The sequence below is a fragment of the Oncorhynchus masou genome, unplaced genomic scaffold (genome assembly GCF_036934945.1).
Source record: "Oncorhynchus masou masou isolate Uvic2021 unplaced genomic scaffold, UVic_Omas_1.1 unplaced_scaffold_858, whole genome shotgun sequence".
NCBI classification, from domain to species: domain Eukaryota; kingdom Metazoa; phylum Chordata; class Actinopteri; order Salmoniformes; family Salmonidae; genus Oncorhynchus; species Oncorhynchus masou.
In genome coordinates this window covers 122,501-138,417 of record NW_027015039.1, presented here as the reverse complement: position 1 = coordinate 138,417, position 15,917 = coordinate 122,501, and the positions used below count along the sequence as shown (strand labels likewise).

Below are 15,917 nucleotides of genomic sequence, written 5' to 3'. Positions count from 1 at the left end.
GACCCCTCCTGTCTCAGCCTCCAGTATTTATGCTGCAGTAGTTTATGTGTCGGGGGCTAGGGTCAGTTTGTTATATCTGGAGTACTTCTCCTGTCCTATTTGGTGTCCTGTGTGAATTTAAGTGTGCTCTCTCTAATTCTCTTGGAGGACCTGAGCCCTAGGACCATGCCTCAGGACTACCTGATATGATGACTCCTTGCTGACTCCTTGCTGTCCCCAGTCCACCTGGCCGTGCTGCTGCTCCAGTTTCAACTGTTCTGCCTGCTGCTATGGAATCCTGACCTGTTCACCGGACGTGCTACCTGTCCCAGACCTGCTGTTTTCATATCTCTAGAGACAGCAGGAGTGGTAGAGATACTTTTAATGATTGGCTATGAAAAGCCAACTGACATTTACTCCTGAGGTGCTGACTTGCTGCACCCTCGACAACTACTGTGGTTATTATTATTTGACCATGCTGGTCATTTATGAACATTTGAACATCTTGGCCATGTTCTGTTATAATCCACCCGGTACAGCCAGAAGAGGACTGTCCACCCCTCATAGCCTGGTTCCTCTCTAGGTTTCTTCCTAGGTTTTGGGCTTTCTAGGGAGTTTTTCCTAGCCACCGTGCTTCTACACCTGCATTGCTTGCTGTTTGGGGTTTTAGGCTGGGTTTCTGTACTGCACTTTGAGATATCAGCTGATGTACGAAGGGCTATATAAATACATTTGATTTATAGAGCCAAAAGATTGGAGAAGTGGTTTACCCATACATCTCCATTTTGGATAGATAATTCTTCGTGTTGTTGTTTGTTTAGTGTTTTCCAATTTTCCCAGAAGTGGTTAGAATCTATGGATTCTTCAATTACATTGAGCTGATTTCTGACGTGCTGGTCCTTCTTTTCCGTAGTGTATTTGTGTATTGTTTTAGTGATTCACCATAGTGAAGGCGTAGACTCAGGTTTTCTGGGTCTCTTTATGGGTCTCTCCATCTCTCTCCATCTCCCTCCATCTCTCTCCATCTCTCCCTTGGTCTCTCTCTGTCTCTCTCCCCATCTTCCTCCATCTCTCTCTAAATCTCTCTCTATCTCTCCCCATCTCTACACCTCTCTCCATCTCCCCCATCTCTCAACATCTCTCCATAAGGCCCTGGTCAGAAGTAGTGCACTATATCCTTATTCCTTATGACACTCCATAGCGTCCTGGTCAGAAGTAGTGCACTATATCCTTATTCCTTATGACACTCCATAGGGTCCTGGTCAGAAATAGTGCACTATATCCTTATTCCTTCTGACACTCCATAGGGCCCTGGTCAGAAGTAGTGCACTATATCCTTATTACTTATGACACTCCATAGGGTCCTGGTCAGAAGTAGTGCACTATATCCTTACTCCTTATGACACTCCATAGGGCCCTGGTCAGAAGTAGTGCACTATATCCTTATTCCTTATGACACTCCATAAGGCCCTGGTCAGAAGTAGTGCACTATATCCTTACTCCTTATGACACTCCATAGGGTCCTGGTCAGAAGTAGTGCACTATATCCTTATGACACTCCATAGGGCCCTGGTCAGAAGTAGTGCACTATATCCTCATTCCTTATGACACTCCATAGGGCCCTGGTCAGAAGTAGTGCACTATATCCTTATTCCTTATGACACTCCATAGGGCCCTGGTCAGAAGTAGTGCACTATATCCTTATGACACTCCATAGGGCCCTGGTCAGAAGTAGTGCACTATATCCTTATTCCTTATGACACTCCATAGGGCCCTGGTCAGAAGTAGTGCACTATATCCTTATGACACTCCATAGGGTCCTGGTCAGAAGTAGTGCACTATATCCTTATTCCTTATGACACTCCATAGGGCCCTGGTCAGAAGTAGTGCACTATATCCTTATTCCTTATGACACTCCATAGGGCCCAAGGTCAGAAGTAGTGCACTATATCCTTATGACACTCCATAGGGCCCTGGTCAGAAGTAGTGCACTATATCCTTACTCCTTATGACACTCCATAGGGCCCTGGTCAAAAGTAGTGCACTATATCCTTATTCCTTATGACACTCCATAGGGCCCTGGTCAGAAGTAGTGCACTATATCCTTATGACACTCCATAGGGTCCTGGTCAGAAGTAGTGCACTATATCCTTATTCCTTATGACACTCCATAGGGCCCTGGTCAGAAGTAGTGCACTATATCCTTATTCCTTATGATACTCCATAGGGCCCTGGTCAGAAGTAGTGCACTATATCCTTATTCCTTATGATACTCCATAGGGCCCTGGTCAGAAGTAGTGCACTATATAGGGAAAAGGGTGCCATTTGGGAGGTAAGCCATGTCACCAGTCTCACCTGTCCTTCCCGGTCTCCTTCTTGAACACCATGTCACAGTAGTTCATGCGTTCCTCTGTGGTGAGGTAGATCCTAGCCTGGGGGTACTTCTCTACAGCCTGTCTCAGCATGTTGTACACAATGCCCTTCCCATCCTTCCTCATGTTCCTCAGAGGACCCCACACCACATAAACCGTGTCGTTGGCCTGGCCAAAGAAGTACTGAGGCCTCTGATAAGGAGGAGAAGAAGGAGGAGGAGGAGGAAGAGGAGGAGGAGGAGGAGAAGGAGGAGAAGAAGAAGAAGGAGGAGGAGGAGGAGGAGGAGAAGAAGGAGGAGGAGGAGAAGAAGAAGAAGAAGAAGGAGGAGGAGGAGGAGGAGGAGGGAGAAGAAGGAGGAGTAGAAGGAGGAGGAGGAGAAGAAGGAGGAGGAGGAGAAGGAGGAGGAGGAGGAGGAGGAGGAGAAGGAGAAGGAGGAGAAGAAGGAGGAGAAGAAGGAGGAGGAGGAGGAGAAGAAGGAGGAGGAGGAGGAGGAGAAGAAGGAGGAGAAGGAGGAGAAGGAGGAGGAGAAGAAGGAGAAGGAGGAGGAGGAGGAGGAGAAGAAGGAGAAGGAGGAGGAGGAGGAGGAGAAGGAGGAGGGGGAGAAGAAGGAGGAGGAGGGGAGAAGGAGGAGGGGGAGGAGGAGGAGGAGGAGAAGGAGGAGGAGGAGGAGGAGAAGGGGAGGAGGAGAAGGAGGAGGGGGAGGAGGAGGAGGAGGAGGAGGAGAAGGAGGAGAAGAGATGGGTTAGTGTTTTCATGGACCCAAAGATATTTACATTTTAGTAATTTAGCAGACATGCTTATCCAGAGCAACTTACAGGTAGATATCAAAGATCTGCGCAGAATCAGAATAATACTCTTGAGTTTCTTCTCCATAAGCCCTTCTCATTAATACTCTTGAGTTTCTTCTCCATAAGCCCTTCTCATTAATACTCTCGAGTTTCTTCTCCATAAGCCCTTCTCATTAATACTCTTGAGTTTCTTCTCCATAAGCCCTTCTCATTAATACTCTTGAGTTTCTTCTCCATAAGCCCTTCTCATTAATACTCTTGAGTTTCTTCTCCATAAGCCCTTCTCATTAATACTCTTGAGTTTCTTCTCCATAAGCCCTTCTCATTAATACTCTTGAGTTTCTTCTCCATAAGCCCTTCTCATTAATACTCTTGAGTTTCTTCTCCATAAGCCCTTCTCATTAATACTCTTGAGTTTCTTCTCCATAAGCCCTTCTCATTAATACTCTTGAGTTTCTTCTCCATAAGCCCTTCTCATTAATACTCTTGAGTTTCTTCTCCATAAGCCCTTCTCATTAATACTCTTGAGTTTCTTCTCCATAAGCCCTTCTCATTAATACTCTTGAGTTTCTTCTCCATAAGCCCTTCTCATTAATACTCTTGAGTTTCTTCTCCATAAGCCCTTCTCATTAATACTCTTGAGTTTCTTCTCCATAAGCCCTTCTCATTAATACTCTTGAGTGTCTTCTCCATAAGCCCTTCTCATTAATACTCTTGAGTTTCTTCTCCATAAGCCCTTCTCATTAATACTCTTGAGTTTCTTCTCCATAAGCCCTTCTCATTAATACAGTGTCTTATGCGAGTTGGGCATCTTGAAGAGACAAAACAGTCCACTAATAAAATAGTTTAAATCAGTAAGAAGGAAAAAGGAGTAAATAAATCCCACCTGTAGCAGCAGGGGCACAGAGGTGTGAGAGACGACCCTGAGGGTGGTGCGGTGCCCCACGTCGTGTTCGAACCCGCGCGTCGGGGCGTTGTTCATACGCCAGATGCAGGAGGAGTGGTCGATCTCCGGCCCTGCCGCCTGGCCCAACATCTGACCTGAACTGGACACCACGGAGCAGACCTCACAGTGAAGCTTCAGTGGCTGGAGGGAGGAGGAGCCAAGAGGAGAGGACTGTTATTACAGTATTAGATATGTTATTTCGGACCAGTACATCACTGAGGCCAAGATTCCTGCCATCCAGGACATCTATACCAGGCGGTGTCAGAGGAAGGCCCTGAAAATTGTCAAAGACTCCAGTCACCCTAGTCATAGACTGTTCTCTCTGCTACCGCATGGCAAGAGGTACCCGGAGCACCAAGTCCAGGTCCAAGGGGCTTCTAAACAGCTTCTACCTCCAAGCCATAGGACTCCTGAACATCTCATCAAATGGCTACCCAGACTGTTTGCATTGCCCCCCCCCTCATCTACATATTACCTCAATGACCTCGACACCGGTGCTCCAGCACATTGACTCTGTACCGTAACACCCTGTATATAGCCTCCACATTGACTCTGTACCGTAACACCCTGTATATAGCCTCCACATTGACTCTGTACCGTAGCACCCTGTATATAGCCTCCACATTGACTCTGTACCGTAACACCCTGTATATAGCCTCCACATTGACTCTGTACCGGTACCCCTGTATATAGCCTCCACATTGACTCTGTACCGGTACCCTTGTATATAGCCTCCACATTGACTCTGTACCGTAACACCCTGTATATAGCCTCCACATTGACTCTGTACCGTAACACCCTGTATATAGCCTCCACATTGACTCTGTACCGGTACCCCCTGTATATAGCCTACCCATTGACTCTGTACTGGTACCCCCTGTATATAGCCTACCCATTGACTCTGTACCGTAGTACCCTGTATATAGCCTCCACATTGACTCTGTACCGTAACACCCTGTATATAGCCTCCACATTGACTCTGTACCGGTACCCCCTGTATATAGCCTCCACATTGACTCTGTACCGTAACACCCTGTATACAGCCTCCACATTGACTCTGTACCGTAACACCCTGTATATAGCCTCCACATTGACTCTGTACCGTACCCCTGTATATAGCCTCCACATTGACTCTGTACCGGTACCCCCTGTATATAGCCTCCACATTGACTCTGTACCGTAACACCCTGTATATAGCCTCCACATTGACTCTGTACCGGTACCCCTGTATATAGCCTCCACATTGACTCTGTACCGGTACCCCCTGTATATAGCCTCCACATTGACTCTGTACCGGTACCCCATGTATATAGCCTCCACATTGACTCTGTACCGGTACCCCCTGTATATAGCCTCCACATTGACTCTGTACCATAACACCCTGTATATAGCCTCCTATTGACTCTGTACCGTAATACCCTGTATATAGCCTCCACATTGACTCTGTACCGTAACACCCTGTATATAGCCACCACATTGACTCTGTACCGGTACCCCATGTATATAGCCTCCACATTGACTCTGTACCATAACACCCTGTATATAGCCTCCTATTGACTCTGTACCGTAACACCCTGTATATAGCCTCCACATTGACTCTGTACCATAACACCCTGTATATAGCCTCCACATTGACTCTGTACCGTAACACCCTGTATATAGCCTCCACATTGACTCTGTACCATAACACCCTGTATATAGCCTCCACATTGACTCTGTACCGTAACACCCTGTATACAGCCTCCACATTGACTCTGTACCGTAACACCCTGTATATAGCCTCCACATTGACTCTGTACCGGTACCCCCTGTATATAGCCTCCACATTGACTCTGTACCGGTACCCCCTGTATATAGCCTCCACATTGACTCTGTACCGTAACACCCTGTATATAGCCTCCACATTGACTCTGTACCGGTACCCCCAGTATATAGCCTCCACATTGACTCTGTACCGGTACCCCCTGTATATAGCCTCCACATTGACTCTGTACCGGTACCCCATGTATATAGCCTCCACATTGACTCTGTACCGGTACCCCCTGTATATAGCCTCCACATTGACTCTGTACCATAACACCCTGTATATAGCCTCCTATTGACTCTGTACCGTAATACCCTGTATATAGCCTCCACATTGACTCTGTACCGTAACACCCTGTATATAGCCACCACATTGACTCTGTACCGGTACCCCATGTATATAGCCTCCACATTGACTCTGTACCATAACACCCTGTATATAGCCTCCTATTGACTCTGTACCGTAACACCCTGTATATAGCTTCCACATTGACTCTGTACCGTAACACCCTGTATATAGCCTCCACATTGACTCTGTACCGTAACACCCTGTATATAGCCTCCACATTGACTCTGTACCGTAACACCCTGTATATAGCCTCCACATTGACTCTGTACCATAACACCCTGTATATAGCCTCCACATTGACTCTGTACCATAACACCCTGTATATAGCCTCCACATTGACTCTGTACCGTAACACCCTGTATATAGCCTCCACATTGACTCTGTACCATAACACCCTGTATATAGCCTCCTATTGACTCTGTACCATAATACCCTGTATATAGCCTCCACATTGACTCTGTACCGTAACACCCTGTATATAGCCACCACATTGACTCTGTACCGGTACCCCATGTATATAGCCTCCACATTGACTCTGTACCGTAACACCCTGTATATAGCCTCCACATTGACTCTGTACCATAACTGTGACCGACCTGTATCCGGATTTGATTTGGATTGACTGTGACCGATCTGTATCCAGATTTGATTTGGATTGGACTGTGACCGATCTGTATCCGGATTTGATTTGGATTGGACTGTGACCGATCTGTATCCGGATTTGATTTGGATTGGACTGTGACCGACCTGTATCCGGATTTGATTTGGATTGGACTGTGACCGATCTGTATCCGGATTTGATTTGGATTGGACTGTGACCGACAAGTATCCGGTTTGATTTGGATTGGACTGTGACCAACCTGTATCCGGATTTGATTTGGATTGGACTGTGACCGACCTGTATCCAGTTTGATTTGGATTGGACTGTGACCAACCTGTATCCGGATTTGATTTGGATTGGACTGTGACCGACCTGTATCCGGATTTGATTTGATTGGACTGTGACCGACCTGTATCCGGATTTGATTTGGATTGGACTGTGACCGACCTGTATCCGGATTTGATTTGGATTGGACTGTGACCGACCTGTATCCGGATTTGATTTGGATTGGACTGTGACCGATCTGTGTCCGGATTTGATTTGGATTGGACTGTGACCGAAGGACTGGGATGTTTTTTGATTTATCAATTAGTTATTTTTTGTATCAAAAATATTACATTCCGTAATGGACATTTATTTTTTCTACAATTTACTACCTGTACAGTAGGTGGCGGTATGCACTTAACATGTGTGTGAATTCCATTATACCAGAAAAGAAGAAGAAACATGAGAACATCGTCATAAGAAATTGGATTATTGTAGCAGTGTTGAATGTCCAAACTGAACTAGCTATTATGTTAAGGTACAATTATTTAAGTAAAAAAGTTGTTAATTTGTTTGATGCTGGGCAGTGACATTGCATCGTTGACATTAACAGACACGTTAACCAGCAAATAATGTACTATCTATCTAGCTAACGTTAGGTCACATACAACAGACTTGCAACCTTCGGTCTCTGCTTTGGCAACATGACACCATTAACAACTAGATACAGGCTTGCTAATTAGCATTACATTGTTCCTGCTAGTAACCTCTTTGCTCCGGGAGACACCAACGTGTACAGGTCTCCAGGAGCGAAGAAGCTATTCTGTTAGCAGGTCTCCCAGAGCGAAGAGGCTATTCTGTTGGCAAGTCTCCCAGAGCGAAGAAGCTATTCTGTTAGCAGGTCTCCCGGAGCGAAGAGGCTATTCTGTTAGCAGGTCTCCCGGAGCGAAGAGGCTATTCTGTTAGCAGGTCTCCCGGAGCGAAGAGGCTATTCTGTTAGCAGGTCTCCGGAGCGAAGAAGCTATTCTGTTAGCAGGTCTCCTAGAGGGAAGAGGCTATTCTGTTAGCAGGTCTCCCGGAGTGAAGAGGCTATTCTGTTAGCAGGTCTCCCGGAGCGAAGAGGCTATTCTGTTAGCAGGTATCCCGGAGCGAAGAGGCTATTCTGTTAGCAGGTATCCCGGAGTGAAGAGGCTATTTTGTTAGCAGGTCTCCCGGAGCGAAGAGGCTATTCTGTTAGCAGGTCTCCCGGAGTGAAGAGGCTATTCTGTTAGCAGGTCTCCCAGAGCGAAGAGGCTATTCTGTTAGCAGGTCTCCCAGAGCGAAGAGGCTATTCTGTTAGCAGGTCTCCCAGAGCGAAGAGGCTATTCTGTTAGCAGGTCTCCTGGAGCGAAGAGGCTATTCTGTTAGCAGGTCTCCTGGAGCAAAGAGGCTATTCTGTTAGCAGGTCTCCCAGAGCGAAGAGGCTATTCTGTTAGCAGGTCTCCCAGAGCGAAGAGGCTATTCTGATAGCAGGTCTCCCAGAGCGAAGAGGCTATTCTGATAGCAGGTCTCCCAGAGCGAAGAGGCTATTCTGTTAGCAGGTCTCCCAGAGCGAAGAGGCTATTCTGTTAGCAGGTCTCCCAGAGCGAAGAGGCTATTCTGTTAGTAGGTCTCCCAGAGCGAAGAGGCTATTCTGTTAGCAGGTCTCCCAGAGCGAAGAGGCTATTCTGTTAGCAGGTCTCCCAGAGCGAAGAGGCTATTCTGTTAGCAGGTCTCCTGGAGCGAAGAGGCTATTCTGTTAGCAGGTCTCCCAGAGCGAAGAGGCTATTCTGCTAGCTGACATTACCAATGATAGTTCTTCATGTCAACAAACACGTCAAGGTCCTAAAAGTTATGACGTTAGATAACTAGTCAGTTACACGACTAGAGAATTTGGCAGAATCTTTTTTTAATACCGCATAAATGATTGAAATGACAGGCTACTTTGACATTGACAAACTGAGAATCTGAGATAAAAACCAATAGAAACCAATAAAAACCAATAGCCCAGGCCTTGGTGTGTGGAGACACATATTGTAGGTTACAACATGAGGACATTTTAGTCCTAAAATGATTTCCAGTTTCACAGCTTCACCCATGGATGGATGTTTCAGCATTGTTCTTCCCAATTTTGTGGTATCAAACCGGTAGTTACAGTTTTGTCTCATCGCTGCAACTCCCGTACGGACTCGGGAGAGACGAAGGTCGAGAGCCGTGCGTCCTCCGAAACACAACCCAACCAAGCCGCACTGCTTCTTGGCACAATGTCCACTTAACCCGGGAAGCCAGCTGCACCAATGTGTCGGAGGAAACACTGTACACATGGCGACCGTGTTAGCGTGCACTGCGCCCGGCCCGCAACAGGATTCGCTAGTGCGCTATGGGACAAGGACATCCCTGCCGGCCAAACCCTCCCCTAACCCGGACAACGCTGGGCCAATTGTGCGCCGCCCCATGGGTCTCCCGGTCGCGGCTGGCTCCGACAAAGCCTGGGCTCGAACCCAGAGTTTCTGGTGGTACAGCTAGCACTACGATGCAGTGCCTTAGACCACTGCGTCAATGAAGAGTTCTGACTCAAACATGGATTGATGTTTCAGCATTGTCTCAATACTGATGTGAAGGAAAAACCGACAGGCTCTATTGGCATCATTTATGCACATTGTGGACAGGGAGGGAAAAAGCTTGTCGATATTTTCAAGACCTGAGCCATTTAATTCATTAGTTTTATTTATTACATTTACTCGTTTATTTCTTTAGGCAATTTAATTAATTGGTTTAGGCATGGCCTATTTAGTAGGCTATTTTGACTCACTCATTCGTTGGCTTTGGTTCAAATAAATAAGTACAGACCACAGGAGGCTGGTGGCACCTTAATTGGGGAGGATGGGTTCGTAGTACTGTAATTGTTGATGAATAAAATGTCCGCCCACAGAAAGCTTGAGGCCCTCTCCTTTTCAACATTAACAGCAGAGTGAAAGTGCACTGTGTACGATGCAGAGCTGTGGATCAGGTGGAAACGGTTTGACAGCCTCACCTATTCAATCAATGAATTGGAATAGCAAAGAAGTCATTCACTGTTGATTGGCTATCAGCAGGACCATAGACTATTGATTGGCTATCAGCAGGACAATAGACTATTGATTGACTATCAGCAGGACAATAGACTATTGATTGGCTATCGGTGGGACAATAGACTATTGATTGACTATCAGCAGGACAATAGACTATTGATTGGCTATCGGCAGGACAATAGACTATTGATTGGCTATCATAGGGACAATAGACTATTGATTGGCTATCGGCAGGACAATAGACTATTGATTGGCTATCGGCGGGACAATAGACTATTGATTGGCTATCAGCAGGACAATAGACTATTGATTGGCTATCAGCAGGACAATAGACTATTGATTGGCTATCTGCGGGACAATAGACTATTGATTGGCTATCGGCAGGACAATAGACTATTGATTGGCTATCGGCGGGACAATAGACTATTGATTGGCTATCAGCAGGACAATAGACTATTGATTGGCTATCAGCAGGACAATAGACTATTGATTGGCTATCAGCAGGACAATAGACTATTGATTGGCTATCAGCAGGACAATAGACTATTGATTGGCTATCTGCGGGACAATAGACTATTGATTGGCTATCGGCAGGACAATAGACTATTGATTGGCTATCGCGGGACAATAGACTATTGATTGGCTATCAGCAGGACAATAGACTATTGATTGGCTATCAGCAGGACAATAGACTATTGATTGGCTATCAGCAGGACAATAGACTATTGATTGGCTATCAGCAGGACAATAGACTATTGATTGGCTATCAGCAGGACAATAGACTATTGATTGGCTATCAGCAGGACAATAGACTATTGATTGGCTATCAGCAGGACAAAAGACTATTGATTGGCTATCAGCAGGACAAAAGACTATTGATTGGATATCAGCAGGACAAAAGACTATTGATTGGCTATCAGCAGGACAAAAGACTATTGATTGGATATCAGCAGGACAAAAGACTATTGATTGGCTATCAGCAGGACAATAGACTATTGATTGGCTATCAGCAGGACAATAGACTATTGATTGGCTATCAGCAGGACAATAGACTATTGATTGGCTATCGGCAGGACAATAGACTATTGATTGGCTATCGGCCAGGACAATAGACTATTGATTGGCTATCGGCAGGACAATAGACTATTGATTGGCTATCAGCAGGACAATAGACTATTGATTGGCTATCAGCAGGACAATAGACTATTGATTGGCTATCAGCAGGACAATAGACTATTGATTGACTATCAGCAGGACAATAGACTATTGATTGGCTATCAGCAGGACAATACACTATTGATTGGCTATCAACAGGACAATAGACTATTGATTGGCTATCAGCAGGACAATAGACTATTGATTGGCTATCAGCAGGACAATAGACTATTGATTGGCTATCAGCAGGACAATAGACTATTGATTGGCTATCGGCAGGACAATAGACTATTGATTGGCTATCGGCGGGACAATAGACTATTGATTGGCTATCGGCAGGACAATAGACTATTGATTGGCTATCGGCGGGACAATAGACTATTGATTGGCTATCAGCAGGACAATAGACTATTGATTGGCTATCAGCAGGACAATAGACTATTGATTGACTATCAGCAGGACAATAGACTATTGATTGGCTATCACCAGGACAATACACTATTGATTGGCTATCAACAGGACAAAAGACTATTGATTGGCTATCAGCAGGACAATAGACTATTGATTGGCTATCAGCAGGACAATAGACTATTGATTGGCTATCAGCAGGACAATAGACTATTGATTGGCTATCAGCAGGACAATAGACTATTGATTGGCTATCAGCAGGACAATAGACTATTGATTGGCTATCAGCAGTACAATAGACTATTGATTGGCTATCAGCAGGACAATAGACTATTGATTGGCTATCAGCAGGACAAAAGACTATTGATTGGCTATCAGCAGGACAATAGACTATTGATTGGCTATCAGCAGGACAATAGACTATTGATTAGCTATCAGCAGGACAATATAATTTCTGAATTTGTCGATGGTGGTTATACAAAGGAGTCTACTTGTGTACTAAGCCTACTAATGAGAATGACTGATTATTATAATGATAACTATATGAATAATTGTGTTAATAACAAGCAGGAGATCAAGACCGAGGATATGAGGAAGAGTTTTGATCAAGACGGTGGATAGGAGGAAGAGTTTTGCCTGCTTATGACAGGTTGTGGGTTAGAATATCAATATTTTATTCTGACCGTTTGGAACAACACAACAAATACAATAATAATTGACAAATTACAATCAATGCCATATAGTCTGTTCTAACAAACAAAAAATCTTTTCAAGTTTTTAGGACAGCCAAAATTAAAAACAGTTTAACTTTAGCCGACATGTTGCAGATAATCTATTGTTGAATTATTCAGGCTCCCTTTGTTATTTAGTTTGATCATTCAAATGCTTGTTTTTATTTAAGGCGTGAATATATTCACTATATAGTGCACTACAATTGACCAGAGTCCTATGGGGCCCTATTCCCTATATAGTGCACAACAGTAGACCAGAATCCTATGGGGCCCTATTCCCTATATAGTGCACTACTTTAGACCAGAGCCTTATAGAACCCTATTCCCTATATAGTGCACTACTTTAGACCAGACCCTTATAGAACCCTATTCCCTACATAGTGCACTACTTTAGACCAGAGTCCTACGGGGCCATATTCCCTACATAGTGCACTACTTTAGACCAGAGTCCTATGGGACCCTATTCCCTACATATTGCACTACTTTAGACCAGAGTCCTATGGGGCCCTATTCCCTACATAGTGCACTACTTTAGACCAGAGTCCTATAAAACCCTATTCCCTATATAGTGCACTACAATAGACCAGAGTCCTATGGGGCCATATTCCCTATATAGTGCACTACTTTAGACCAGAGTCCTATGGGGCCCTGTTCCCTATATAGTGCACTACTTTAGACCAGAGTCCTATGGGGCCCTATTCCCTACATAGTGCACTACTTTAGACCAGAGTCCTATGAAACCCTATTCCCTATATAGTGCACTACAATAGACCAGAGTCCTATGGGGCCCTATTCCCTATATAGTGCACAACAATAGACCAGAATCCTATGGGGCCCTATTCCCTATATAGTGCACAACAATAGACCAGAGTCCTATGGGGCCATATTCCCTACATAGTGCACTACTTTAGACCAGGGTCCTATGGGGCCCTATTCCCTACATAGTGCACTACTTTAGACCAGAGTCCTATGAAACCCTATTCCCTATATAGTGCACTACAATAGACCAGAGTCCTATGTAGCCCTATTCCCTATATAGTGCACAACAATAGACCAGAATCCTATGGGGCCCTATTCCCTATATAGTGCACTACTTTAGACCAGAGCCTTATAGAACCCTATTCCCTACATAGTGCACTACTTTAGACCAGAGTCCTATGGGGCCCTGTTCCCTATATAGTGCACTACTTTAGACCAGAGTCCTATGGAACCCTATTCCCTATATAGTGCACTACAATAGACCAGAGTCCTATGGGGCCATATTCCCTACATAGTGCACTACTTTAGACCAGAGTCTATGGGGCCCTATTCCCTACATAGTGCACTACTTTAGACCAGAGTCCTATGGGGCCCTATTCCCTACATAGTAGGGAATCTAGGGGGCCATTTGGGACACAAGCCCAGCCAGGAAAGTAAGACAATGAAGACAATGAAATATCCACACTGGCATAAACACATCAAACAGCAAACCATTACCACGGGGTACTGAATGGTATCTACTGGTTGGTACTGAATGGTATCTACTGGTTGGTACTGAATGGTATCTACTGGTTGGTACTGAATGGTATCTACTGGTTGGTACTGAATGGTATCTACTGGTTGGTACTGAATGGTATCTACTGGTTGGTACTGAATGGTATCTACTGGTTGGTACTGAATGGTATCTATTGAGGTACTGAATGGTATCTATTGGAGGTACTGAATGGTATCTACTGGTGGTACTGAATGGTATCTACTGGGAGGTACTGAATGGTATCTATTGGAGGTACTGAATGGTATCTACTGGGAGGTACTGAATGGTATCTACTGGGAGGTACTGAATGGTATTGATGGTATCTATTGGGAGGTACTGAATGGTATTGATGGTATCTATTGGGAGGTACTGGAGTGTATTGATGGTATCTATGTAAATCTGTTCCAGCGACTACAGCAGGGTGTGGCGCCAGGTCGTTAGTAAAGACTTTTGAAAAGTAAAGGGGCCGAAACAGCTGCCTTGGGGAACATGGTCTGTCAGACAGGCAACACTATGATACACATACGTTTTTACAGCAGCAGACTATGATCGATAATGTCAAAAGCTGCACTTAAGACTAACAAAACAGGCCCCACAATCTTTTATATTCAATTTCTCTCGGTCAACCATCAGTCATTTGTGTAAGTGCCGTGTACTGTATGTTGAATGCCCTTCTGTTAAAGCGTATTGAAATTCTGTTAGGATAAGGGATCATATCTTTCACCTGGATTCACCTAGCCAGTCGATGTCATGGAAAGAGCAGGTGTTCTTAATGTTTTGTATACTCAGTGTACACTTGAATTAGTATCTGTGTGTTTGTTCTTCGTGTGTGTTTTCCTCACCTCCTGCTTAGGGATGCTGACGTATCCCAGGTGAGGTTTGAAGGCCTTGTGAGTCTGCCTGGAGAACATCCAGTGGCTGCTGAAGGTTTGGCCGAAGACTGGTTCCAGGAGGAAGTATGGCTTCTCTGAGTAGTTGACCACCACAACAAAGAGCGACACCACCGCGATCAGACTGGTGGCTATCACCGACTTCTTCTAGAGGGGAAAGGAGACGAGGAGAGGAGAGGAGAGAGAGGGAAGAGAGATGAGAAAGAGAATGAAAAGGAGAAAGAAGCGAAACTAACACCTCTCCTCTGTAACTAACACCTCTCCTCTGTAACTAACACCTCTCCTCTATAACTAACACCTCTCCTCTGTAACTAACACCTCCTCTGGCACTAACACCTCTCCTCTGTAACTAACACCTCTCCTCTGGCACTAACACCTCTCCTCTGTAACTAACACCTCTCCTCTGTAACTAACACCTCTCCTCTGTAACTAACACCTCTCCTCTCCTCTGTAACTAACACCTCTCCTCTGTAACTAACACCCCTCCTCTGTAACTAACACCTCTCCTCTGTAACTAACACTCTCCTCTGTAACTAACACCTCTCCTCTATAACTAACACTCTCCTCTCCTCTGTAACTAACACTTCTCCTCTGTAACTAACACCTCTCCTCTGTAACTAACACCTCTCCTCTGTAAGTAACACCTCTCCTCTATAACTAACAACTCTCCTCTGTAACTAACACCTCTCCTCTCCTCTGTAACTAACACCTCTCCTCTCCTCTGTAACTAACACCTCTCCTCTGTAACTAACACCGCTCCTCTGTAACCAACACCTCTCCTCTGTAACTAACACCTCTCCTCTGTAACTAACACCTCTCCTCTGTAACCAACACCTCTCCTCTGTAACTAACACCTCTCCTCTCCTCTGTAACTAACACCTCACCCTCCTCTGTAACTAACACCTCTCCTCTCCTCTGTAACTAACACCTCTCCTCTCCTCTGTAACTAACACCTCTCCTCTGTAACTAACACTTCTCCTCTCCTCTGTAACTAACACCTCTCCTCTCCTCTGTAACTAACACCTCAC

At 45.1% G+C, this 15,917-nt stretch overlaps 1 protein-coding gene across 2 annotated transcripts in view; it reads right to left on the bottom strand.

Annotated features, from left to right (window-relative positions):
• Positions 1-2,330: 2,330 nt before the first annotated feature.
• LOC135537857 (alpha-N-acetylgalactosaminide alpha-2,6-sialyltransferase 3-like) overlaps positions 2,331-15,917 on the bottom strand; it is a 107,363-nt gene continuing 93,776 nt past the window's right edge. Inside the window, exons 2-4 of one of the 2 annotated variants that reach the window (XM_064963869.1) lie at positions 14,842-15,036; positions 4,027-4,227; positions 2,331-2,543 (exon numbers count right to left, since the gene is read on the bottom strand). In XM_064963869.1, coding sequence (XP_064819941.1) covers positions 2,331-2,543; positions 4,027-4,227; positions 14,842-15,036 — 609 coding nt within the window. The remainder of the gene's footprint in view (positions 2,544-4,026; positions 4,228-14,841; positions 15,037-15,917) is intronic. The other variant, XM_064963871.1, reaches the window with a different exon arrangement.